At 49.0% G+C, this 24,595-nt stretch overlaps 1 protein-coding gene across 1 annotated transcript in view; it reads right to left on the bottom strand.

The window, feature by feature from the left end:
* LAPTM4B (lysosomal protein transmembrane 4 beta) overlaps nt 1–23,384 on the bottom strand; it is a 186,443-nt gene extending 163,059 nt beyond the window's left edge. Inside the window, exon 1 of the mRNA XM_075353066.1 lies at nt 23,057–23,384. Within this exon, the coding sequence (XP_075209181.1) occupies nt 23,057–23,173 (117 nt within the window). The 5' untranslated portion in view covers nt 23,174–23,384. The remainder of the gene's footprint in view (nt 1–23,056) is intronic.
* Between the last annotated feature and the right edge of the window lie 1,211 nt (nt 23,385–24,595).

Genomic DNA, 24,595 nt, shown 5'->3' with positions numbered 1-24,595 from the left:
GAAGCCGCCATCTTTGGCGCGAAAAGTTCCCGCTCGAGCGTCTTCTCGAGCAGTAGAGGCGCGAAGGCCAAGACCCCGCCCCGAAAGAGGAGGGGCCGGAAAGAGCTAAGGGGGACGCGATGGCGGCTGGCCGCATGTAGCTGCGGCTATAAAAGCAGGGATGCCAGGACTCTGCAAACATACCGTTCCTGGAAGCAAAAAGAGAAGCCATCATGTGGATGCCGTCCCGCGACACCGTAGCCCCCGCGCCTGGAACCGCGGCGTGGGTGGAAATCCGAACCGCGCAGCTCTACCAAAGGCTGCAGGTCAGGATGCAGCTCCTCCTGGAGGAGTGGGAGGCCGACATGGCGGACGTTGTAGCCACCGTGCGGAGACGCGAGGAGGAAGCGGAGAAAGGGAGGGTGAGTGACCCACGTCCCGATGCCCTTGAGGGGCCGGTCATCGCGGCTGTGGGGCCCGGTCCAAGCCCTCTCCCCCCGTTACCTCCCTCGCCACCCGTCCCGGAGGCCGTGACCCCGCCACTAGGCCTTCTACCACGGCAACCGGTAGCAGTACCCAGCGTCCCCGCCCAAGCGGGCCGACCTGTAGCCGGAGCCCGCGGCACACCGGAGGTGTTACCGTGGAAGACGCCGAAAGTGGAACCGGAGGCATCCCATGAAACATCCCCCGAGCCGGAGCAGATGACCCGTTCTGAGCGGAAGGCCCGGCAGCGGAAAGCCCCTATGCCCATCCCCCACACCTCGGCTGAGGCAGCGCCGGGTTGTTGCTGCAAGGCAGCGCCTAAGGCCATGACACCGCGGGATACGCCGCCCACCTTCCTGACGGTGGGTAACGTTCTGGATGTCCCGCGGGGCCCGACCCGTGCGCCGGCGCCGGCAGCAGCGCCGTATTGGGATAGGGCGCCGGTACCGCTGGGCCTGGAGATCGCCGAAAAGGAGCGGAAGAAGGCCGAACTGGTGGCCAGAGCGATCCAGGAGAAAGAACACCTCCGACAGGCAACTTCCCGTGCCCGAGGACCGTTGTACGTGGGGCAGGTGAGGCGGTTTGATGTCCGCCGGGGCTACGGATTCATATACGAACCGGGCCTGGAGGCCGAAGTTTTTGTAGCCCGGCGGGATGTGAATGCCCACCTGCCTGAGGAGCATCCTGGCCGTAATCTGATGCCGGGAGATATTGTCCAGTACACGCGGTTCTTTGGGGAGCGGGGGTGGTTTGCGCTGGACGCTACATTGAAGGGCAGCCCGAGGACGGTCTGCGTTTTGCTATTTGCTAAGGGGGAATGTGACACCCTGGGCAAGCCAGGGGTCACAGGTCACAACAACACACACACACACCCCACATTCCCTGCAGGTACACCAGCTAACCTACAAATCCTTGTTGCCTTCCTCCAGAGGCTGATGATTCACACCAGGGGGTGGGCCAGGCAGTTGGCTCCGCCCACCAAGGAGATCACAGATCTGGAGGCGGGAAGTCCAGAGAGTCCAGGGAGGGACAGGGAGCAGGTAGCTCAGGAGGGAGCTGGAGTGAAGTGAAACAGTAGTGAAGTGACAGAAAGCCTGAAGTTGGTCTGTGGCTGTGTGCCCAGACGGAGTCAGCAAGGTCAGCAGACGGCGGTGAAGGTCTGTAGTGGGACTGTCTGGAGGTTACTGGAAGGACCCCGTTGGCTGTGTGCTCGGTGGTCTGGAGCGGATACAAAGGGCAGTCAGCACCAGAGCAGGGGCTTTTCGGATCCCAGCAAGGCTTGGAGTCGCTGTAAATTGCTAAATCCGTTAGTGAAGGGGACGTAGATCTCCCAACAAGCAAGTCCTGATTGACGGCAAAGGTCCAACCACAACGGGGAAACACCGCCACCGCCAAGGCACCAGTTTCCCAGGGCCGGCGCCTGCGGGCAAAGTGTGGAGCTCCTCCGGCCCAGATTGCAGTCGGGGAGCGGGTAACCGGTGGGAATCCATCGCTACCAAACAAACATTTCAAAGGTGCAGGGAAGAGACCGTCACCGCTAACTGCAGGGAACCGCAGCACCGTGAACCGTCCGAGGGACCCGTCCAACCAGCCGTTTGTTTACCGAGAACTGTGTCGTGTTTACTGGCTGAGTGAGTACCTTCGTACCGCAAGGCACAGCGCTGCCCCTGCGCCCCTGCACCCCACTGGGCCCCGGGATCACCAACCCCTACCCACGGAGGGACAACACAACAACTGGCTGCTCCGCCTCACCATCCCCGGGACCTCCACATAGAGCAGCGGTGGTGTACACTCAATCACCACAACCGTGGGTGGCGTCACGGACATTATCCCAACACCCCAAACCCCCCTTTCACTCACGGGCGAGGAGCGCCGCTAGAGAAACCCCCGGGATCCGGCCCACGGCTCGAGCCACCACTGAGCAGCCGCCGGACCCGAGCAGAAGGGGTGAGCGCGGTGTGCTGACACCCTCCTCCCCGCCCGCGACAGATGCATCTACGTCATCCACACAGGCTGACAATTCAGTCCTGCTGAGGGCAGATCAAAGTACTGTAATGCGCAAGAGCAAGGAAAGGTCACAGACCGCCAGCGCATGCGTACTACAATACTTTGATCTGCTCTGAGCAGAACGTCAATGCCGGCCTGTGTTGATGAAGTAGGATGCATCATGCACATGGGCCCCAGAAGAAGGAGGACGGAGATCGCCTCAGAGAGGAGGTGCTGGATCGGATAATAATAATAATAATTTTATTCATTTATATAGCGCTGTTAATTCCACAGCGCTTTACATACATTGGTATGGATGCAGCGACACCCATCAGACTGGACTGCCCCCTAGGTGAGTATTGTAAAAGTGATTTTTATATTCGCCAGAGTGACCTGGGCTCTTATATACAGTATTCTAGAATGAGGTATATAAGGCTATGTGCGCACTTACCGGGTTTTGCCGCAAATTTTTTGCGGTTTTGCTGCATGTTTCGCTGTATAAAATGTTCATAACATCTCTGCAGTGAATCGCCAGCAAAACCTATGGGCAAAAAAAAGTCCTGTGCGCACTAGGCGGAATTTGACAGCTGCATGTTTTGCTGCGGGATTCCCGCAGCAAAAACAATTGCATGTCAATTCTTTCCGCACGTCGCTGCGGGATTTCACTACATTGACTCCAATATTAATCGTGAAATCCCGCAGGGAATAACGCAGGAAGCAAATTCTGTGCGGTTCACTGAGTTTTCCTGCGTTATTCCCTGCGGTATTTCGCGGTTTACCTCCGGTAATGTACATCGCTTGTCTGCGGTTTGCAGGGAACTGATGTCATTACAGGAAGAGGAAGCAGAGCAGAGAGTAAACACACACACATCACAGACACACACAGACATCACAGACATAGAACACAGACACAGACACATAGAACACACATAGAAAGAAAACGGAAATATAGAAAAAAAAGAACGTGGGCTCCGCTGCATATTTACCGTCCAGCCGAGGTAAGCACACAGCGGCGGCCCGGTATTCTCAGGCTGGGGAGGGAGAGGGGCAGGGGTAATGTCCCCCGCCTCACTCCCCCTCCCGCAGCCGAGAATATCAGCCGCAGCTGCCCCGGGACTGTCGCATGCATTATGCGGCAGCACCGGAGTGTCCTCGGCTCTTCTTGCTGCCGTGTAGCAGTGGCAGCAAGGTAATACAAGGGGTTAATGGTGGTGGATCACCGCCATTAACTCCAGGCTTGATCATGGCAGCGTCTATGAGACAGCTGACATGATCAACCCGTAAGTAAAGTGAATAAAACACACCGAAAAATCCTTTATTTTAAATAAAACAAACAAGCCTCGTTCACCATTTTATTAACCCCTCCCGCACCAAAGCACCGCCGTAATCCACAGCTCCGACGTCCTGCGCTGCTTACATCCAGCCGCGACTGTCACAGACACAGCGCTGAATGAATGCAGCAGACAGCAGAGGTAATTACCGGTCATTTCCCACGGTCGGCAGTGAGTTCACATTACCGGCCGTGGGAAATGACCGGTAATTACCTCTGCTGAAATGCAGCGATCTGTCCTCTATCTATCTATCCCTCTATCTATCTGTCTATCTATCTATCCCTCTATCTATCTGTCTATCCCTCTATCTATTCTTCTGTCTATCTATCTACTATCTCAGAATTAAATGACTTTTTTTTTTTTTTCAATGTGCTTTATTGCATTGAATGCAATAAAGCACATCCCAACCCGCACGCGGCAAAACCGCGGCAATACCGCGAACAATACCGCGGTGAAACCGCAGCAAACCGCCGCAAACCGCATGCGGTTTTCAGGTGCGGTTTGCCGCGTTTTTTTACCGCGGGTGCGGTAATCTTTGAGAGCATGCGGAATTTTCTCAAGAAAATTCCATTTCCCAGTGCGCACATAGCCTAAGAGCTCAGTGGTGGTGGCCACAGCTTATAGTCGCTAAATCTGGTGACAGGTTCCCTTTATGTGCAGAGCTGGACACTGGTTGATTGAATTTAAGAACTTTGATGGTGTAATAACCTGCAGGTAACGGGATACGCAAGGACTGCACGGAACCACGGGGGTTAATCAATGCAAATTTAATAATGTATTGCACAACACAGGTGGAGGGATAGTGCGGGAAAGGAGGGAGAGAAAAGCGGGAATGTGCCCAGCAGTAGATATAATGTAATATACATACAACCACTTTGAATAGCTTGTCAAGGGTGGGAAGCCTCAGATTGTACTCCCAAAAGCAAAACACAAAAATCCTTATTAAGCAAAAAAACCGCAGGGTCCTTGTTACCTTACTTGCATAACACAGTGCAGAGTCTTTTCCTATCTGTCCCTAACTAAAAGTAGTGTGCACATTTAACTGCAGGTTTCAGCGTGGGGTACCTCGTCACCGTTGGGGCCCGTATTCCGCCGACAGACACCTCTAAAGTTCAGTCTTTGTCCCGTCTCTGTAATTTGCCCGTGCTGTCTGGCTCCTCGCTCCACATCCAGCCTTTCTTGGATCTGTGTCTTTGGGAGATGTCATGCAACACTCAGGTACTTGGACCTTGTTCAGCAGGGCAGAATGCGGCCTTGCCTTCTTCAGCACGTCCGAACACACACACCTCAGCATAAACAGCTACCAAACAAAAACTAGCTCCTCTTCACATCCTGTTCAGGACTGTACCAAGTAAATCAAGCAGCAGGGGTTTGTGCCCGCTGTTCTTTGTTTTGACAGCAGGTGGCAGCATAACAAGGAAAAGTCCACAGTCTTCTAACCTATATATGTAAATGTTAACAGGTCTTACATTTCCCCCCCTCTTTAACCTCGGCCGCCCCGGCCGATACTCTCCTGAGGCGCTCTGCACGGGGGCACACGGTGGCAACTCCTGCCCTGCTTCACAACCTGTTGCTTGGGAGCCAATGTCTTAAAACAGGATCCAGTGACAGAACACACAAATTCATCTGCCAAGTACCGATCAGGGGGAATACCAGCATTAGCCCGCTCAGTCCGGCGTGGTACTACGGCTAAGTCACCAGACGTCGGCGCCGTATCAGGGAGTACAGTATTCTCGTCCCCATCTCTGGCGATTGGTGACTCCTGCTCTGCAGGGGTGGCACCTGTGTCTTGAACGGATGGGGGCGTGGATCTCTCCCAGTCTGCTGGGTTGGTCGGGGCCTGCCACCATTCTTCATCGTCAGAGCCCTCTTCGAGGGTAACAGGAACGGGCACGGGCACCGTCTCCGAGGTACTTTGTCTGGTCCTGTCTTCTGAATAGCAGGGCCTCAGCATATTGCGATGCAGGATGAGGGTGCTGCCTCTTTGCTCGCCTCTCACTTCGTATACTGATCCGTGGGGCGAGATTCTTCTGATCACAATGTAAGGCTCTGTTTTCCAGCGCTCGCTCAACTTGTATCTCGGGTGCTTCTCTGCAACTAGTACTCGGTCCCCTGGCAAGAACGGGGTTTCACACACAGGTTTCCGCTGTGGATGTGTCTTTTCTTGCAGCCGCTTGGTGTCAATTCTATGGATAGTCTCCAGCCGTCGACGGTGACAGTCAACCCAGGAACCCACACTCTGACCTTCACTGATCTCGGGGGGAGCCAGGTTTAGCTCTTCAATGCCTCTTCCAGCTCTTCCAAACAGTAGCACGTACGGGGTGTACCCAGTGGTGGAGTGGACACGATTATTGTACGCCCACACGAGTTCTGCGAGATAGCCGGGCCAGTGATTCTTACGATCATCCTCTAACGTGCGTAGCATTTGTAGGAGGGTCCGGTTAAATCTCTCGCAGGCTTCGTTGCCCTGTGGATGATAAGGTGTAGTCCTTGACTTCTGCATTCCGTAAATCCTTTGCAGCTCTCTCATGACACCGCCCTGAAAGCAAGCCCCTTGATCGGAATGTAATCTTTTGGGGCAGCCGTACACCCGGATAAAGTCATCACTGATGGCTTGAGCAGCTGATTCAGCCGTCTGATCTCTGGTGGGCGTCACCACCGCAAATTTGGAGAAGTGATCTGTCATCACAAGGCAGAACTGATAGCCCCGGTGGGAGTGACCAATCTTCAGATAATCGATCATGAGTACTTCCAATGGCTCTTTGGTTGCAATAGTCTGTACTGGTGCTCGCTGTGGGGGAGCTTTACTTAACTCACAGGAACGGCACAGTTTACAGGCCTTCTCTACTGCCTGAAGCATCTGAGGACAGTATACTATTCTTTGCAACCACTGGTAAGTCTTGTCCGGTCCGAAATGGGCTCCCTTCTCATGCGCCTCTCGGGCCAATGGTACTGCCATCTTCTGGGGTATCACTACTTGCCACCGCACTTCCAACTCTGTAGCTAGGTGCACCTTCCGATACAGCATCCCTTCCTGCACCGATAGCTTATCCCACTGGCTGAGAATCTGGAGGGCCACGTGCGACAGCGTGGCCCGTATTTCCTTTCTAGGCTTGCACTGCTGGATCACCCACTCTTTCACTTGAAGCAGTTCTGGGTCAGATGACTGAATTTTCACCCATTCCTCTCTGGTTTGGCCAAGCAGGCGTGATGTCGTGCCCGATGTAATTTCCAGCATACGAGCCTCTACCACTTGAGCGGTGAATTTACTGAAGTCCGGAATTTCGTCTTCCTCCAACTGTTCATCTCTCTCCCCCACTGGGATTTCGGTGGTAACACGAGAAAGGGCATCCGCATTCTGATTTTCATGCTTGGAGCGGTACTGCACATGATAATTGTATCTGGAGAGTCGTGCCAGCCACCTCTGTTCCATTGCTCCCAGTTTGGCGGTGGAGATGTGAGCCAGGGGATTATTATCCGTATAGACTTCAATTTGGGCTCCCGTGAGATATTCCGAGAACCTTTCGGTTATTGCCCATACTAGTGCCAGTAACTGCAGCCGAAATGAACTGTAATTCTCGGGGTTGCGCTCGGCTTCCCGTAATGTCCGACTTCCATATGCAATCACCCGTTCAGTACCATTCTGTACCTGGGCCAGTACTGCACCCAGGCCGTAGAGGCTTGCGTCTGTATACAACCGAAAAGGAAGGTTATTGTCTGCATAGGCAAGCACAGGGGCGCTAACCAAGGCCTCTTTCAATCGGTGTAAGGCTTCTGCTTGTCTTGGTCCCCAGCAAATTTTCTGTGCTTTTGGTCCTTTCGCAGTCCCTCGGAGCAATTCGTGCAAAGGTTCTGCCTCCTTCGCGAAATCTTTGATAAAGCGACGGTAATATCCGGCTAGCCCCAGGAAAGCTCGAACCTCCCGCACTGTGCTGGGTGTGGGCCATTGTAGCACTGCTCTCACTTTCCCATCGGAGGGCTGTACGCCGGCTTCCGACACCTTGTGTCCGAGATATTCAATCTCTTCCTGAAAGATCCGGCATTTTTTTGGTTTCAGTTTAAGCCCATGGGCCCGTAACCGCTGAAACACTTGACCCAGGTTTTCTAGATGTTTTTCGAAGGTTGCAGAATACACTACTATGTCATCCAGGTAAATCAACGTGGCCTCGAAGTTCTTGTCTCCAAGGCAACTTTCCATGAGGCGCTGAAAAGTTCCTGGGGCATTATTTAGTCCAAACGGCATGCGATTGGACTCGAAGAGTCCCATGGGTACAATAAATGCGGTCTTGGCCTTGTCTTTCTCTGCCACAGGGACCTGCCAATATCCGCTGGCCAGATCAAGGGAGGAGAAGTAACGTGCCTTTCCCAGCGCCGACAGGGACTCCTCTATCCGGGGCAGAGGGTAGGAATCACGAACCGTGCATCCATTAAGCTTGCAGTAGTCAACACAGAAGCGGGTAGACCCATCCTTTTTCTTGACCAGCACGATTGGGGCAGCCCATGGACTCTGACTTTCTCTTACCACCCCGCTCTTCAGCATCTGCGCCAAGAGCTCTTTCACCTCTTGGTAGTACTTTGGGGGTATTTGTCTGTACCTTTCCCTGATCGGTGGGGCATCTCCAGTGGGTATTTCGTGCTGAATCTTGTCAGTACAGCCAAAATCTTCTGCGTGATGGGAGAACGTGGCTTGATTCTCCCAAATAAAGTCTTCTATGGCTTGGGCTTGCTCCAAAGCGAAGGGGCTCAGGTCCACTCCCATCTGCCCTAAGATGACGCGACTGTTCCACTGATCAGTGGGTTTCTCTTTTCTTTCCATAGAAACAGCCCAAGTCCAGGCTTCCCCTGCCATGGGCTGCAATTCAATCGATTCTGCGGTCGCCACCTCTTCAGGCGCCAAGTAGACATGGGCCAGAACAACTCCCGAGGTCAAGGTGTAGGCCTGTTCACCGGTGTTCATGCAACGGAAAGGGACTCTTCCATTTCTTACTGTTGCTAAAGTGCGAGCCACCAACGGTTCATCTCCGTTCTCTTCACCGCGGTAAGGCTCCACCAACACCTCCATCCCCTCGAGTGTACGGTGGGCTCCAACTGGCAAGGTGAGGACTGTCTCACGATTTGGAGGTAGAGTAATTGTTGTCTGTCTTGGGACTCGAACCCTCCCCACCGGGTAGCGGCTCCCACCATTCCTCCACAGTCCTCGGGCACGGATAAGGTGTTGGAAGACCTTTTGGGCGGGCCTGTTAGCAACTGTCGTCTTCCAGTAATCACAGCCCCCCTTGTTGAAGAGCAACTGGTCTAATTCTTTCAGGACGTTCATACCCACGATAGCCGGCACCTCTCTGTCGTACCGGCCCTCCGTTAACACAATCCCTTTTTTGCCTAAGTTCTGGCCACATGCACGTATGTTCATCCACACGACCCCTACAACCGGAATGGGAAGATTGTTTGCAGCCCTCAGTTTGATATGTGCCCCTTTGTCAATGGATACAGTTTGTCCAAAATGTTGGTAGAAGAACTGTTCTGGCATGGTGGTCACTTGGGACCCACTATCCATCAAGCATCTTACTTCTTTCCCTTCAAATTCGGCCATGATCGTCGGCGTGCTGGCTGCTATATCTTCAGGGCGTTGGTTTTCTCTAAGCTCAGTTGGTCTCCCCGCCAAGTGCCCATCCATGGAGGGAGGCACTAGTTTAACGGCGGTCTTTCTTGAGACGTCTTCCTCTCCGGACAGTGTCGGAATAAATGGTTCTGATTTCCACAGTTCCAACACTGGTACTCTCCAGCGGGTCTCGATCGTCTCTGCTCGATCTGTCCCCTCTCTTCTTGATAGGTATGCGTGCGGGTATTTGGCCGCGGTGCTGTCGTTCTTACTTCTGACGCCGGGGCTTGCATATTCTTCAGCAACTCTTGTAGAGCAGTAACCGTCTCTTGTAACTGATCGACTTTAGCCTCAAGTTGGCTCGGTTCTCGGTTTTTCTCACCCGGGACTATCTTATGCATACAAACTTCTCCCCAGGCGTTCTGCGGGTCGCAATTTTCAGTTTGTGTGCGGGAGACTGCTTCTTCCAATATCTCCTGGAAAGTTAGTTTTTTTCTACCCTGAGCCGTTCACGGAGGGCACCTTTGATCTTGGGGTTATGTAATCCGCGGAGGAATTGATCTCGCAGGGTACGGTCAGCGTAACCAGGGGTTTGTGCTAGCTCTGGCTCTGCTGTAAGCATTTGTCTCATTATTCTCTGGAGTGCATTTGCATACTGTGGCAGACCTTCTTCTTCACCCTGCAGCCTGTAGAACAGTTGTGCCTGTAAATCTCCTGCTTCTGGTTTCCCGCCATACACTCTCTCAAGAATCTTCACCACCTGCTCTAACGTCTTTCGTTCACTCTCAGGGCGCAATAAAATAGTCTCTTGAGCATGGCCTTCAAGGGCAATCAGCAATATCTCCCCTTGATTTTCTGCAGTCACTCCTGCTACTCTCAACATGCCCCTCACTCTCTGCGCCCAGTCATGGAGAGGTACATTGTTGCCAGTAAATTTTGGTATATGGGTCAGCATAGCCCCCAGGGACAGCTGTCCTGCTGGTATTCCCCCATCAGGTTGTATTAGAACACCTCCATCAGCGACACCCCCCTGTCCGTCCATTGTTCCGTACCAGCCTGCATATCCTGCCGACTACGCCAAATGTAATAACCTGCAGGTAACGGGATACGCAAGGACTGCACGGAACCACGGGGGTTAATCAATGCAAATTTAATAATGTATTGCACAACACAGGTGGAGGGATAGTGCGGGAAAGGAGGGAGAGAAAAGCGGGAATGTGCCCAGCAGTAGATATAATGTAATATACATACAACCACTTTGAATAGCTTGTCAAGGGTGGGAAGCCTCAGATTGTACTCCCAAAAGCAAAACACAAAAATCCTTATTAAGCAAAAAAACCGCAGGGTCCTTGTTACCTTACTTGCATAACACAGTGCAGAGTCTTTTCCTATCTGTCCCTAACTAAAAGTAGTGTGCACACTTAACTGCAGGTTTCAGCGTGGGGTACCTCGTCACCGTTGGGGCCCGTATTCCGCTGACGGACACCTCTAAAGTTCAGTCTTTGTCCCGTCTCTGTAATTTGCCCGTGCTGTCTGGCTCCTCGCTCCACATCCAGCCTTTCTTGGATCTGTGTCTTGGGGAGATGTCATGCAACACTCAGGTACTTGGACCTTGTTCAGCAGGGCAGAATGCGGCCTTGCCTTCTTCAGCACGTCTGAACACACACACCTCAGCATAAACAGCTACCAAACAAAAACTAGCTCCTCTTCACATCCTGTTCAGGACTGTACCAAGTAAATCAAGCAGCAGGGGTTTGTGCCCGCTGTTCTTTGTTTTGACAGCAGGTGGCAGCATAACAAGGAAAAGTCCACAGTCTTCTAACCTATATATGTAAATGTTAACAGGTCTTACAATGGTCTTGTATGAAAAGCGATATTTCATGGACAAAGGGTATGCAAATGAGCTCTCTTCTAGGAGAAAAAATGCTGTCTCTCATGTGTCACCTGTAGGAGCCCCCCATGCACCATAAATTGTGGTCTTAGTGAAATCATTAGATCGAGTGACTTTAAAGGGACACCTATTCTGAGAGCAGCACATTGTAGGGGCAGAGACCCTGATTCCAACGGTGTGTCAGTTACTGGGCTGCTTAGTGTAGTTTTAAAAAAATCACTGATTAATCAGCAGTAGATTATTATTACAGGACTACTTGTCCTACTGTCAAGAAGTCCAGCATATTCATGAGCTCTGTTTAACTGCTATATCTGCAGCAGAGAAAGCATTGATTTTATCAAAATGACAACAAACAGCTCAGTAAGTGACACACCACTGGAATCAGGGTCTCTGTCTCTACATTATTCTGCTCTCAGATGAGGGAGCAAAAATCTGGTGACAGCTTCCCTTTAAAAGGAATCTGTCAGCAAGATTTCATCTCCCAGACTATTTATATGTGCATGTAGCTCTTTCAAAGACAAGTCCAGCAATACCTTTACATGGTTCCTCCCATACTGAGAAATCAGTGTTGGTATTGATATGCAAATGATTCTGAAGAACTATGGTAGATCTGAAGCTTTCGCCACTCCAGCTCTATTCCCCGTCCAGTACCGCCTCCTCCTGCTTGACTGATAGCTTCTATGCATTGTGTACTTCAAGCAAAGGAGCAGTCTGTCAAGCAGGAAGGCAGCAGCACCAGGTGGTGGATAGAGCTGGAGTGACAGAGGCTTCCGATCTGCAGCCTCATTTGCAAATCAGTTCAGATTCCCTTTAATCCAATGTGTATGGGTAAGGGGTACTAGGAAGCTGCCCACTCTGCCACTACAACAGGGGCTGCCCCTACGATGTCAATGTACAGTTTCAGAAGAAAACTCTTAACAGGATGCCAACAAATTCTGCAAAATCCAAAAATGTCCTAAATATAGAACATTTGATATTGAATGTGACAAATATTTGCTTTGTGAACATCAATTTTAGTTTTCATTTCTTATCCATTGGTAAATGTTCCTAACTTATCAGCAGACGTTTTAGCTTTTCCTCCATGGAAACACCGCACAGCGTATTGAGGACCAAGAAGAAGATTTCTACATTTTATAGGGGACGAAGCTTAAACAGCCGGTCGCAGGTACAGATTACAGCCGGCAAAAAGCAACGCCTGTGATGTAAACCTATAGAAATACAGAAGTATAAATGGAGGATGTGTTAATCATGTCCACTGCAATTTTTGCACTTCAGACTTTAAATCTTCCTTTTTTAGATTGCCCAGTGAGTCTGAGAGTCCGAGAGGTGAGTATATATTTTTTTATTTTATATGCCATACTTAATGGCAATCTTTCAGTAGGTTTTTGCTATGGAAGCTGAATCCAGCATGTTGCAAGGCCTAATACAGAAAATTCAGGGATGCCTGTCTTGTCACAGTCCAAACTGTTGTTTATTTGCTGTTTCTTTAAGCAGCAGGATCCTTATCATTGCTCGGACTACAATGTCACATGCACAGCAGTGTGGCACACTCCCTCATCTGATTGACACCATCTCTATAGAAAGCCTTGTGTGGGGGGAATTAGTTTTCTCAGCGCTGCTACATGGCTAAATCTAAAAGTTCTGATTGTCTCAGAACGGCTGCTCCCACTAATGTGATACATCATTGGATTCAGAATTCAGAATTGCCTACTGCATGCTGCTCTCAGATGAGATAGCAAAAACCTGCTGACAGATAAGAGACAGCGCAGGGTCCCCATGACAAGACTTTGTATATAGAGAGCCTGGTGTGGGTGGAGGCAGCTTTCTCAGCTCTGCTGTATGCTAAATCTAAAAACTCTGATTGTGCAGAACAGCTGCACCCAGTAATCTAAGTGATACACTGTTGAAGTCATGATCTCTTTGCCTACATCATGCTGCTCGCAGATAAGGAAGCAAAAAACAAACCCGCAGTGCTGACAGATTCCCTTTAAGCAATTCAGAAGTGGTGGACAACCCTGTTAACCTATAGGTATCATTTACTGTAAATACACCACAAATGTAGGGAAAAAGGATCTGGTGCCCATCCTTCACAGGACAAAGTCACTGCTGGGTACCTGGGAACCGGCCCCTTGTGTGTGCAGTGGTGTGCCATGGGTGATTACGCACTTAATAAAGTAGGTAACCATCCAACAAGCCTTTCCATCAAACTTGATGGTTGCTCACTCTCCCCAGTCTCACAAGCTCGTTGCCTTGGAGTAACCCTTGACTCTGCTCTATCCTTCAAGCCACACATCCAAGCCCTCTTCACCTCATGCCGACCACAACTCAAAAATATCTCCCGAATCCGTGCTTTACTTAACCAAGAATCAGCAAAAACATTAGTGCATGCCCTCATCATCTACCACCTTGACTACTGCAACCTCCTGCTCTCTTGCTCTCCTGCTCTACTGCCTCCCTTCCAACACTCTTTCACCCCTCCAATCCAATCCTAAACTCTGCGGCCCGATTAATCCACCTCTCCCCTCACTATTCCCCAGCGTCGCCACTCTGCAAATCCCTTCACTGGCTTCCCATCGCCCAACGACTCCAGTTCAAAACATTAACCATGACATACAAAGCCATCCACAACCTATCTCCTTACATCTGTGACCTAGTCTCCCAGTACCTACCTGCACGCAACCTCAGATCCTCACAAGATCTCCTTCTCTGCTCCTCTCTTATCTCCTCTTCCCACAATCGCGTACAAGATTTCTCTCGTGCCTCCCCCATACTCCGGAACGTTCTACCTCAGCATATCAGACTCTCCCCTACCATGGAAAGTTTCAAGAGGAACCTACAGACCCATCTCTTCCAACAAGCCTACAACCTACAATAATCCTCAGTCCAGTACACCACTGCGCAACCAGCTCTGTCCTCACCTATTGTACCATCACCCATTCCCTGTAGACTGTGAGCCCTCGCGGGCAGGGTCCTCTCTCCTCCTATACCAGTCTGTTTTGTACTGTTAATTATTGTTGTACGTATTCCCTCTTTCACTTGTAAAGCGTCATGGAATAAATGGCGCTATAATAATAAATAATAATAATACTAACCATGTAAAGAGGCCAACATGACCCAGCAGGCAGTGAGCTCATACACTTTGATCAAAATATTAACTAAGCACCTCATGTTTTATATATATACAGTGCCTACAAGTAGTATTCAACCCCGTGCAGATTTAGCAGGTTTACACATTCGGAATTAACTTGGCATTGTGACATTTGGACTGTAGATCAGCCTGGAAGTGTGAAATGCACTGCAGCAAAAAGAATGTTATTTCTTTTTTTATTTATTTTTTTTTAAATTGTGAAAAGTTTATTCAGAGGGTCATTTATTATTCAACCCCTCAAACCACAAGAATTCTGTTTGGTTCCCCTAAAGTATTAAGAAGTATTTCAGGCACAAAGAACAATGAGCTTCACATGTTTGGATTAATTATCTCTTTTTCCAGCCTTTTCTGACTAATTAAGACCCTCCCCAAACTTGTGAACATCACTCATACTTGGTCAACATGGGAAAGACAAAGGAGCATTCCAAGGCCATCAGAGACAAGATCGTGGAGGGTCACAAGGCTGGCAAGGGGTACAAAACCCTTTCCAAGGAGTTGGGCCTACCTGTCTCCACTGTTGTGAGCATCATCCGGAAGAGGAAGGCTTATGGAACTACTGTTAGCCTTCCACGGCCTAGACAGCCTTTGAAAGTTTCCACCCGTGCCGAGCCCAGACTTGTCCGAAGAGTCAACGCTAACCCAAGGACAACAAGGAAGGAGCTCCGGGAAGATCTCATGGCAGTGGGGACATTGGTTTCAGTCAATACCATAAGTAACATACTCCACCGCAATGGTCTCCGTTCCAGACGAGCCCGTAAGGTACCTTTACTTTCAAAGCATCATGTCAAGGCTCGTCTACAGTTTGCTCATGATCACTTGGAGGACTCTGAGACAGACTGGTTCAAGGTTCTCTGGTCTGATGAGACCAAGATCGAGATCGTTGGTGCCAACCACACATGTGACGTTTGGAGACTGGATGGCACTGCATACGACCCCAAGAATACCATCCCTACAGTCAAGCATGGTGGTGGCAGCATCATGCTGTGGGGCTGTTTCTCAGCCAAGGGGCCTGGCCATCTGGTCCGCATCCATGGGAAGATGGATAGCACGACCTACCTGGAGATTTTGGCCAAGAACCTCCGCTCCTCCATCAAGGATCTTAAGATGGGTCGTCATTTCATCTTCCAAAAAGACAACGACCCAAAGCACACAGCCAAGAAAACCAAGGCCTGGTTCAAGATGGAAAAAATCAAGGTGTTGCAGTGGCCTAGTCAGTCTCCTGACCTTCACCCAATTGAAAACTTGTGGAAGGAGCTCAAGATTAAAGTCCACATGAGACACCCAAAGAACCTAGATAACTTGGAGAAGATCTGCATGGAGAAGTGGGCCAAGATAACTCCAGATACCTGTGCCGGCCTGATCAGGTCTTATAAAAGACGATTATTAGCTGTAATTGCAAACAAGGGTTATTCCACAAAATATTATACCTAGGGGTTGAATAATAATTGACCCACACTTTTATGTTGAAAATTTATTAAAATTTAACTGAGCAACATAACTTGTTGGTTTGTAAGATTTATGCATCTGTTAATAAATCCTGCTCTTGTTTGAAGTTTGCAGGCTCTAACTTATTTGCATCTTATCAAAGCTGCTAAATCTGCAGGGGGTTGAATACTACTTGTAGGCACTGTATATATATATATATATATATATATATATATATATATAGCTTTTCTGCAGTAGATAAATATATATTATTTGGATATCCACTCCAGGCCCTTTTTTTCTACATTGTGGATTATAATTTGCTGTATATTTACAAGAAAGGCACCGCGGAGTGTATGTTGCGGGATCAAGATCTGAGCTTGCACATACCCAGGGGGGGTCACCTGCTCCACTCTGCTGCGATGGCCTAATCTTTCATCTTATGGTCCACTTATTCTACTAAGCCTAAGGGGTACTTTGCACGCTGCGACATCGCTACTGCGATATCGTCGGGGTCAAATCGAAAGTGACGCAACGTGTAAAGCCTAGATGCGAAGATAAACGATCACAAAAGCGTCGAAAATCGGTGATCTGTGTAGCATCGGTCATTTTCATAATGTTGCACCAATAGGAGATACGATGTTGTTCGTCGGTCCTGCGGCAGCACACATCGCTGTGTGACACCGCAGGAGCGAGGAACATCTCCTTACCTGCCTCCACCGGTTATGCGGAAGGAAAGAGGTGGGCGGGATGTTTACGTCCCACCCATCTCCGCCCCTCCGCTTCTATTGGCCGCCTGCCGTGTGACGTCGCTGTGACGCCGCATGACCCACCCCCTTAGGAAGGAGGCGGGTCGCCGGCCAGAGCGATGTCGCAGAGCAGGTAAGTGCGTGTGAATCTGCCGTAGCGATAATGTTCGCTACGGCAGTTATCACAAGATATCGCATGTGTGACGGGGGCGGGTTACTATCGCGCTCGGCATCGGTAGCCGATGCTAGCGATGTTGCAGCGTGCAAAGTACCCCTAATAGTAGTACTAAGATAACAGACTTGGCGATCTTCAGTAGGCCCCCGGGTTACAACACAATCAAGAGATGTCCATGGGTTACCATGACACCCAGGGGCCTAAAGAAGGTCAACAAGTCTGCTATCTCAGTACTACTATTAGGCTCAGAGGAATAAGGTCAGTAATATACCGGTAATTGCTGGACTACAAGTCACTTACGCAGGATAAACCTGCTCCACAGAAATCTATCCTTTGTAAGGATCAACTGAGGTTGCACTGGGAATGGGTTTAGTTCGGGGCTGACGTAGGACAGGCCAAGTGTCAAAAGATAGAAAGAGGAAAGTCAAAGGCGACTTGACCGGATGACCTCTAAATAAAACAGAAAGAGGGCCTTATTGGCACTGCCTGTGTAACCAGCTGCACCAATGATCCCTGGTACAAGTGAAATGTGTATAAAATGAAGCTGTATATACTGTAATATGTACTGGTATATAGAATAATGGATTATTACTCCTTGTAAATCAGGTATTAACTGAGCGTCCTTCTATATCAGGACGAAAGCCGATTTACTAGTTCACTTTAAAGGACGTCACCTGAGGTTACAGTTAGTGAGTCCTTGAGTCGGTTTCTTCTGTACGTGTTATTTCAGCATTTTTACAAAGGGTGGCTTTTGTGGCTGCAGCTGCTCCTTATGGGGCCCAACAGACCAATTCAGCAATGCTAAATTCGGAGAGAGCTTTCTGTATCACCCAATGTATCATCGATCATATGGGGTGTCACGAAAACAGATCACAGGAGCAGGTGAATTGACTGTTTAAACTTTTTCGATTGCAATGACAATTTAAGAATTTATATATCCTATTGTTTTGATTTTTATGATTATTGTCTGTAGCTGGTTCACAACTTTTATAATAGAGTTGTCTTCTTATGTGGCAGAAGAGCTATTGGGGCCCATGTAAAATGGCTACCTTAGCACCATCTATAGCAATGGCCCTAAGCTGTAGAAGTTACAAATGGTGCATCTGAAAATTGAAGCCCAAGAAGTGTTATTTACAGCCATTCTGAACCTATTAAGATGGTGTGAGGACTAGAGATGAGTGAACCCGAGGTTCGGTTTTTGAACCAAACACCAACTTAAAAAAACAGTGTTTGGGTTCGGAGTTCGGATGCTTTACGTGCGAACTTAACTCGCACGAGCAACGCTGTGCTCAGGTACACTCGGTACTGTGCGAACCGCTTGCAATGTTTGAACGCTCACACTCAGAGTAACAACCTCATAATCATATGTGGTGTGTAACAAAAAAAATAAATTGAAAAAACCTGCCACCCTCCCCCGGAAGTATTCTGCTTATGGCTGGCTGTATGTGGGTGGAGACTGAAACTGCCAATCAGTGTTTCCGAACCTCCGCGGGCCAAGTTCGGACACGTGGTGGTTTGTTTGCTGTCAGCAAACCAAACTCCCAAAGGTTTGCACTTCTTTAGAGAGGACCACAGAGTTTGTGTCTGGACCAATAAAATGGTTTCAGAATGAAGGAATGGGGTCTGGGACCAAGACAATGATATTAGGGTCACTGTGATGTTGTCAGGCCTCGAAAAAGTCTCAAATTACTATGCAGTTGTACCACTACCATGGTGTCAGGACTATGGTGTTCGTTTCAGGACGATGGTTTTGGTGTCCGGATTAATAAAATGGAGTCAGGTTGTTCTCAGTTGGAAATTGGCACCAATCTCACACATCAAAACCACTAACATGTGTCACGCTCCCGGTGTCCCAGCAGCGCTCCTTACCTACTGAGCCGGTTTCACCATCCAGGCACCGCTCCATACCCACTGATCCGGTCGCACCTGCATTGCACTGCTCCGTGCTCACTGATCCAGTCTCACCATCACACCACCGCTCCTTGCTCACTGGTCCAGTCTATGCGTCCACTGGTCACGCCTGCCGCTCCCGCTCTTGCTCCCCTGAGTCCTGTTCCAGGTCTCAGGAGTCTGACTTTGACTGATGCCTCTGTATAGGACCGGGCCTCGCCCCCTCACCTGGTCTTATGGGCCCAGCACTGCTGCAACAGGAAATGACCTGGGGCTGTGCTGGGTATATAAGACTGGCCTTTCCATGTAGGCGGGGCCTGATCATCGCTTGTGTTTCTTTGCTTTGTCTTGTGAGCTAGGTGCTCAGGTCCTTTTGTTCCTGTTTCCTGTATTACTGCCTTAAAGTACGCTGTGACCCTAGTGACCTGGTCCTGTCTTTGCTTCCTGATACCTGCACCTGTTCCTGTACTGTCCTATGGGACTCCATGACCCTGGTGACCTGGTTCTTCACGTTCCTGCCACACTAGTGCTCCAGCTACTGTGTACCCTGCCCTCCAGGTGGGGTGCTCGGTCCAGTGGATCCACCTCCTGGGCCTACCAGTCCTCCCTGGCCCTCACAACATGGAGTCAGGACCACTGTGTTGGTGTCAGTATAAAAAATTTGGTGTAGTATCAGGCCTTAAACATGTAGCAAACAGGTTCTTGGTTGGAAACAGTCCATATACTGACTTGGTTAATCATAAACTAATAATTTGGTGTAGGGTCAGGTCTTAACATGTAGCGGACAGGTTTTTGGTTGGAAACAGTTCATAATCTGACTTGGTTAATCATATACTAATAATATGGTGTAGGGTCAGGTCTTAACGTGTAGTGACCTGGTACTCGGTTGGAAACAGTCCATAATCTGACATGGAAAATCATATAATAATAATTTGGTGTAGTGTCAGGTCTTAACGTGTAACGGACAAGTTCTCGGTTTTAAACAGTCCATAATTTGACATGGTCAATCATATAATAAGAATTTGCTGTAGTGTCAGGCATTAACATATAGCGGGCAGGATCTTGATTGGAAACAGTCCATATGACTTGGTTAATCATATAATAATAATTTGGTGTAGGGTCATGTCTTAACATGTAGCAGACAGGTTCTCGGATGGAAATGTGACGCCCAGGCCTATCAGGTCGTCATAGGGTATTGTGCAATCTGCCCTTCTGCCGGTATTCATATCCTCCTTGGCTACGGGTCCCTGACCTTTGGTGTTGCTAAGCACAAGCTAATCAAAATCCTAGAAACACTCTGCACCACACCCACCAGACACATCAGTGGACGGCCTGAAGGGAATAGGGCTGGCCACTAGGGGGTTGGTTGGGGAGAGTCAGGAGTGTTAGGAGCAGTCAGTTGTGTGGTGACTCTTGTGAGGAGAGGTCACAAGGTCGTGGAGGGGTGACTCTCAAAGTAAGGTGTCACAAGTTTGGGAGCAGGGCTCCTGGAAGCTACTAGGTGGCAGACGTTGGTCTGGGCCTGGAAGAAGCTGGAACCCCGGTCGCAGGGGATCGTGTCAAGGGGCACGGAACTGCCGATGAGGGCAGCCGGTGGCCTTGAGCCATCTCCGGGCAGGGGCCTGGGCACGATGGGATACGTGGACCCTAGGCCAGGAAGTAGCTTCACGCGTCCTGGTAATTCACCTGACGAGGACGGAGTCTTCAAGATCCATTCTCCACCCACTCCAAAATCGGGGTACTAGCGCAACGAGGGGGATAGGACTTTCCCAATACACAGTCCAGAAAATCCCAAGCGTGAACCCTGAGAGCAAGCTCACTCCGTTAGCCATACGGGTGAGCAGGACCCAACTAGTCCTACACTATAGGGTCCAACCAGTAAAGAAGGTGCCAAGGGAAAGGTCACAGGCTAACAAGCAACACCATCGGGCATGGATCCAAGTGTGCTCCCTCCCTGCTGCAGCAGTGCTCAGAACTTTGGTTTACAAGTTGTCGGTGTCAGCGTTATTGGACTGAGTGAGTATGCAGTGACCCTTTCCTCCCCAACGACATCCTCTTATTGCGGTCACCGAGACCCGGGGCATTCCCCTACCCATGGAGGCGTTAAACACCTAGCTGCCATCCTATCGCCACCGGGCGCTCTCAACAGCAGCGGTGGTACTCTACCTTACCACACACCGTGGGTGGCGTCACGAACTTTCAACGCACAGTCCCCTGTAAATACCCCCCTTTTTGTTTTTGGGTGGCCGCACGACCCCCGGGTACGGAGGTCCCCTCAAGCCACCGCGGATCCGGACACGAGCAGCGCCCGGCTGCTGACACAGGGGCGGCACAGAAACAGTCCATAATCTCACATGGTCAATCATATAATAATAATTTTATGTAGTGTCAGGTCTTAACGTGTAAAGGACAGGTTTTCGATTGGAAACAATCATAATCTGACTTGGTTAATCATGTGATAATAATTTGGTGTAGTGTTAGGTCTTAAAGGGAACCTGTCATCAGGAATTTGGCTTTCAACCTAAACGTTTCCCCCTCTGCAGCTCCTGGGCTGCATTCTAGGAAGGTTTTTGTACTTTTTGTGCCCCTTTTTAAACTAAAATAAACACTTTATAAACTTGTACCTTTCTGTTTGAAAATCTTGTTAATTTTCCATGGGGGCGGGCCGTGTGGCGTCCGTTGCTGTAGCTTACGCCGTCCCCCATGCTCCAAATCATGCCTCATAACGCCGCCCACTGCGCCGAGGTCCCGTGCACGCCGGGACACCTAGTGACGTGATCGCACGCACGAGAGTATGGGCGGCGCTGTGATTGCATCGCAAGTGCGCGCCCATACTCTCGTGTGCGCGCTCTCCCCTCTGTACGTCGCTCAGATCCTCTGCTTCTCCTGTGCTCCGCTCCTCCCATCTATTTCCTGCTGCAGGGTACGATGGGAAGGAGGTGACGTCGGGCCGGCGCAGAACGCTGGAGGCAGTGGGGGAAAGGGCGGGCACGAGAGTATGGGAGGGCACTTGCGATGCAATCACAGCGCCGCCCATACTCTCGTGCCTGCGACCACGTCACTAGGTGTCCCGGCGTGCACGGGACCTCGGCGCAGTGGGCGGCGTTATGAGGCATGATTTGGAGCATGGGGGACGGCGTAAGCTACAGCAACGGACGCCACACGGCCCGCCCCCATGGAAAATTAACAAGATTTTCAAACAGAAAGGTACAAGTTTATAAAGTGTTTATTTTGGTTTAAAAAGGGGCACAAAAAGTACAGAAACCTTGCTAGAATGCAGCCCACGAGCTGCAGAGGGGGAAACGTTTAGGTTGAAAGCCAAATTCCTGATGACAGGTTCCCTTTAACATGTAACGGACAGGATCTCAGTTGGAAACAGTCCATAATCTGACAAGGTTAATCACATAATAATAATTTGGTGTAGTCTCAGGTCTTAACGTGTTGTGGACAGGTTCTCGGTTGAAACAGTCCGTAATCTGACATGGTCAATGACATAATAATAAATTGGTGTAGTGTCAGATCCTAACACATAGCGGACAGGTTCTCGGTTGGAAATAGTCCATAATCTGACATGGTCAATGACATAATAATAAATTGGTGTAGTGTCATATCCTAACACATAGCGGACAGGTTCTCAGTTGGAAATAGTCCATAATCTGACTTGGTTAATCATAAACTAATAATTTGGTGTAGTGTCAGGTCTTAACGTGTAGCGGACAGGTTCTTGTTTGGAAACAGTCCGTAATCTCATATGCTTAATTATACAATAATTGTATGACTTTCCTGATTTAGAAGCCTTTACAGCAATTATGCTCAACTTTTGTTTTTACCATACTAGACCCCAAAACAATACAGCCTTCCTGGGGGTACCCTAACAACGACCCTATATCTAAAATGACAGCAACTATAGAACATTGTGTAACCACTTTGCAAGGCCTTCAATAAGACAATAGAACAGGAAACCAATATACGAGGCAGCTTTTCAACGAGCCATCCTAAGCTTTCATATGACAGAAGTGACTAATAATAACCTAAAATAAGGTGCGACATGCATGTGCACATCTAATAACAAATCTACATTGATCCCAGCTTGGATCAACCAAGCTGGGACCACTATTAAGTTCTCAGGCATGCCTAATATTAAATTAAAGTACAATCCACCATAGACATGGACAGACATCGGAATGGATATCGATCAAATATAAAATACAAGAGATGCCAAAAGTCAAAATAAGCAACATAGACCTGTAGAGAAGTCGTGTGAAATATTAAGGGTGCAACAAGCTGAGTAATACTAGACCGGATGAAGAAATTTTGTCTCGTCACCTTACAGGTATTTCCAAAATCTGCCTCTAGTACATGACGTGGACCAAGATCTAGAAAAATGAGATGCGGCTTACCAGGTTCCACACGCCAAGGATTATTGTTCCGGTGCGGACATGGCAACACAAGCAACAGCTGTTCGAGTAAAATCGAGCCCATGGTGAATGCATCTTCATGTCTTGAGATTTTATCATATGAACTCAATGCCAGGAATCAGTGTCTTCAGTATCGCAGAGGAAAGTCTAGAGCTATGTCTTCCTGAGTAGCAGAGATCCAGGCAGCTTCAGTGCATGGGAATGATCAGCAAAGCTTCAGCACCACAGACAAGGATAACACAGGCAGCATCACTAGTCAGAACTGCAGGCTTTTCCCATCCAGACTGCCAACACAGTCTATAAAAAGAGATTAGCAGATCAGAGGGCTTCCCTGAAAGCGGTGTCCCAGTACCCCCTAGTGGAGAGGAGGCTATATGATTGCGGAGGCGGACAGATAGGTCCAGAGGAGCAGGATGTACGTACAGACATCAGAGCTGCTGTACCTTAGGGCTGGAAACTGGAACCGGATACAAAAAGAACCTTTAATTTAGGCCATGCGCACACGATTCTGAGTGCATTTTGGATGCATTTTTGTGGTTTTTTTCCTAGTCACTTGAATGGGTTAAAAATACTGCAAAATCCCTGAATTTCCCCCACTGCAAAACTGAGGATTCAAATCTACAAGAAAAATAAATAAATATATAAGCAGCGCATGCATGATATTTCAGAAATGTCATCATAATCCAGACAAAAACTGTGGAGAAAAGAAGCGCATGTAGGGTCTTACCCGGTAGGGAGATCGATAATTTCCAAGTAGTTTCAGGGTTGTGAAAGTCACCCCTTGATGCACTTGTAATGGTGGTGATCAGCTGCAGCCCCAAGATGTGCACATAAGTATCCAAGGAAGAAGTCGGGTTAAATGCCGCGCTACACCACAGGATCCAATTATTGATGAAATCCCTTTCTTATTTATACAGGTGTACACGTTTCAGAGATATATCCATCTCCTTCATCAGGACATTCAAAAGGAATCGCATCTTCCTTTTGAATGTCCTGATGAAGTAGATGGATATATCTCTGAAACGCGTACACCTGTATAAATAATAAAGGGATTTCATCAATATTTGGATCCTGTGGTGTAGCGCGGCATTTAACCCAACTTCTTCCTTGAATAGAAATGTCATCATGGAAGAGGATCCAGTAGCTCCTGTGGAGATCTGGTGACCTCCATGCCCAAGAGAGTTAAGGGAGCAGTTGAAAATAATGGTGGCTGCACAAAATATTGACACTTCGAGTACAATTTGACTTTTTTCATTTAGGGGTGTACTCACTTTTGTTGCCATCGATTTAGACACTAATGACTGTGTGTTGAGTTATTTAGAGGATACCAAATTTACACTGTTATACAAGCTGTACACTGACTACTGTACATTGTATCTGTCATATCTTCAGTGCTGTCCCATGAAAAGATATAATAAAATATTTACAAAAATGTGAGGGGTGTACTCAGTTTTACAATATAAGGTATGAACAAACCTTTATACTTTTTATCTGCTTAAAGAAGCACTCCCATCAAAATCG

The sequence above is a fragment of the Anomaloglossus baeobatrachus genome, chromosome 6 (genome assembly GCF_048569485.1).
Source record: "Anomaloglossus baeobatrachus isolate aAnoBae1 chromosome 6, aAnoBae1.hap1, whole genome shotgun sequence".
NCBI classification, from domain to species: Eukaryota; Metazoa; Chordata; class Amphibia; order Anura; family Aromobatidae; genus Anomaloglossus; species Anomaloglossus baeobatrachus.
This window is presented reverse-complemented; position numbering and strand designations above follow the sequence as displayed.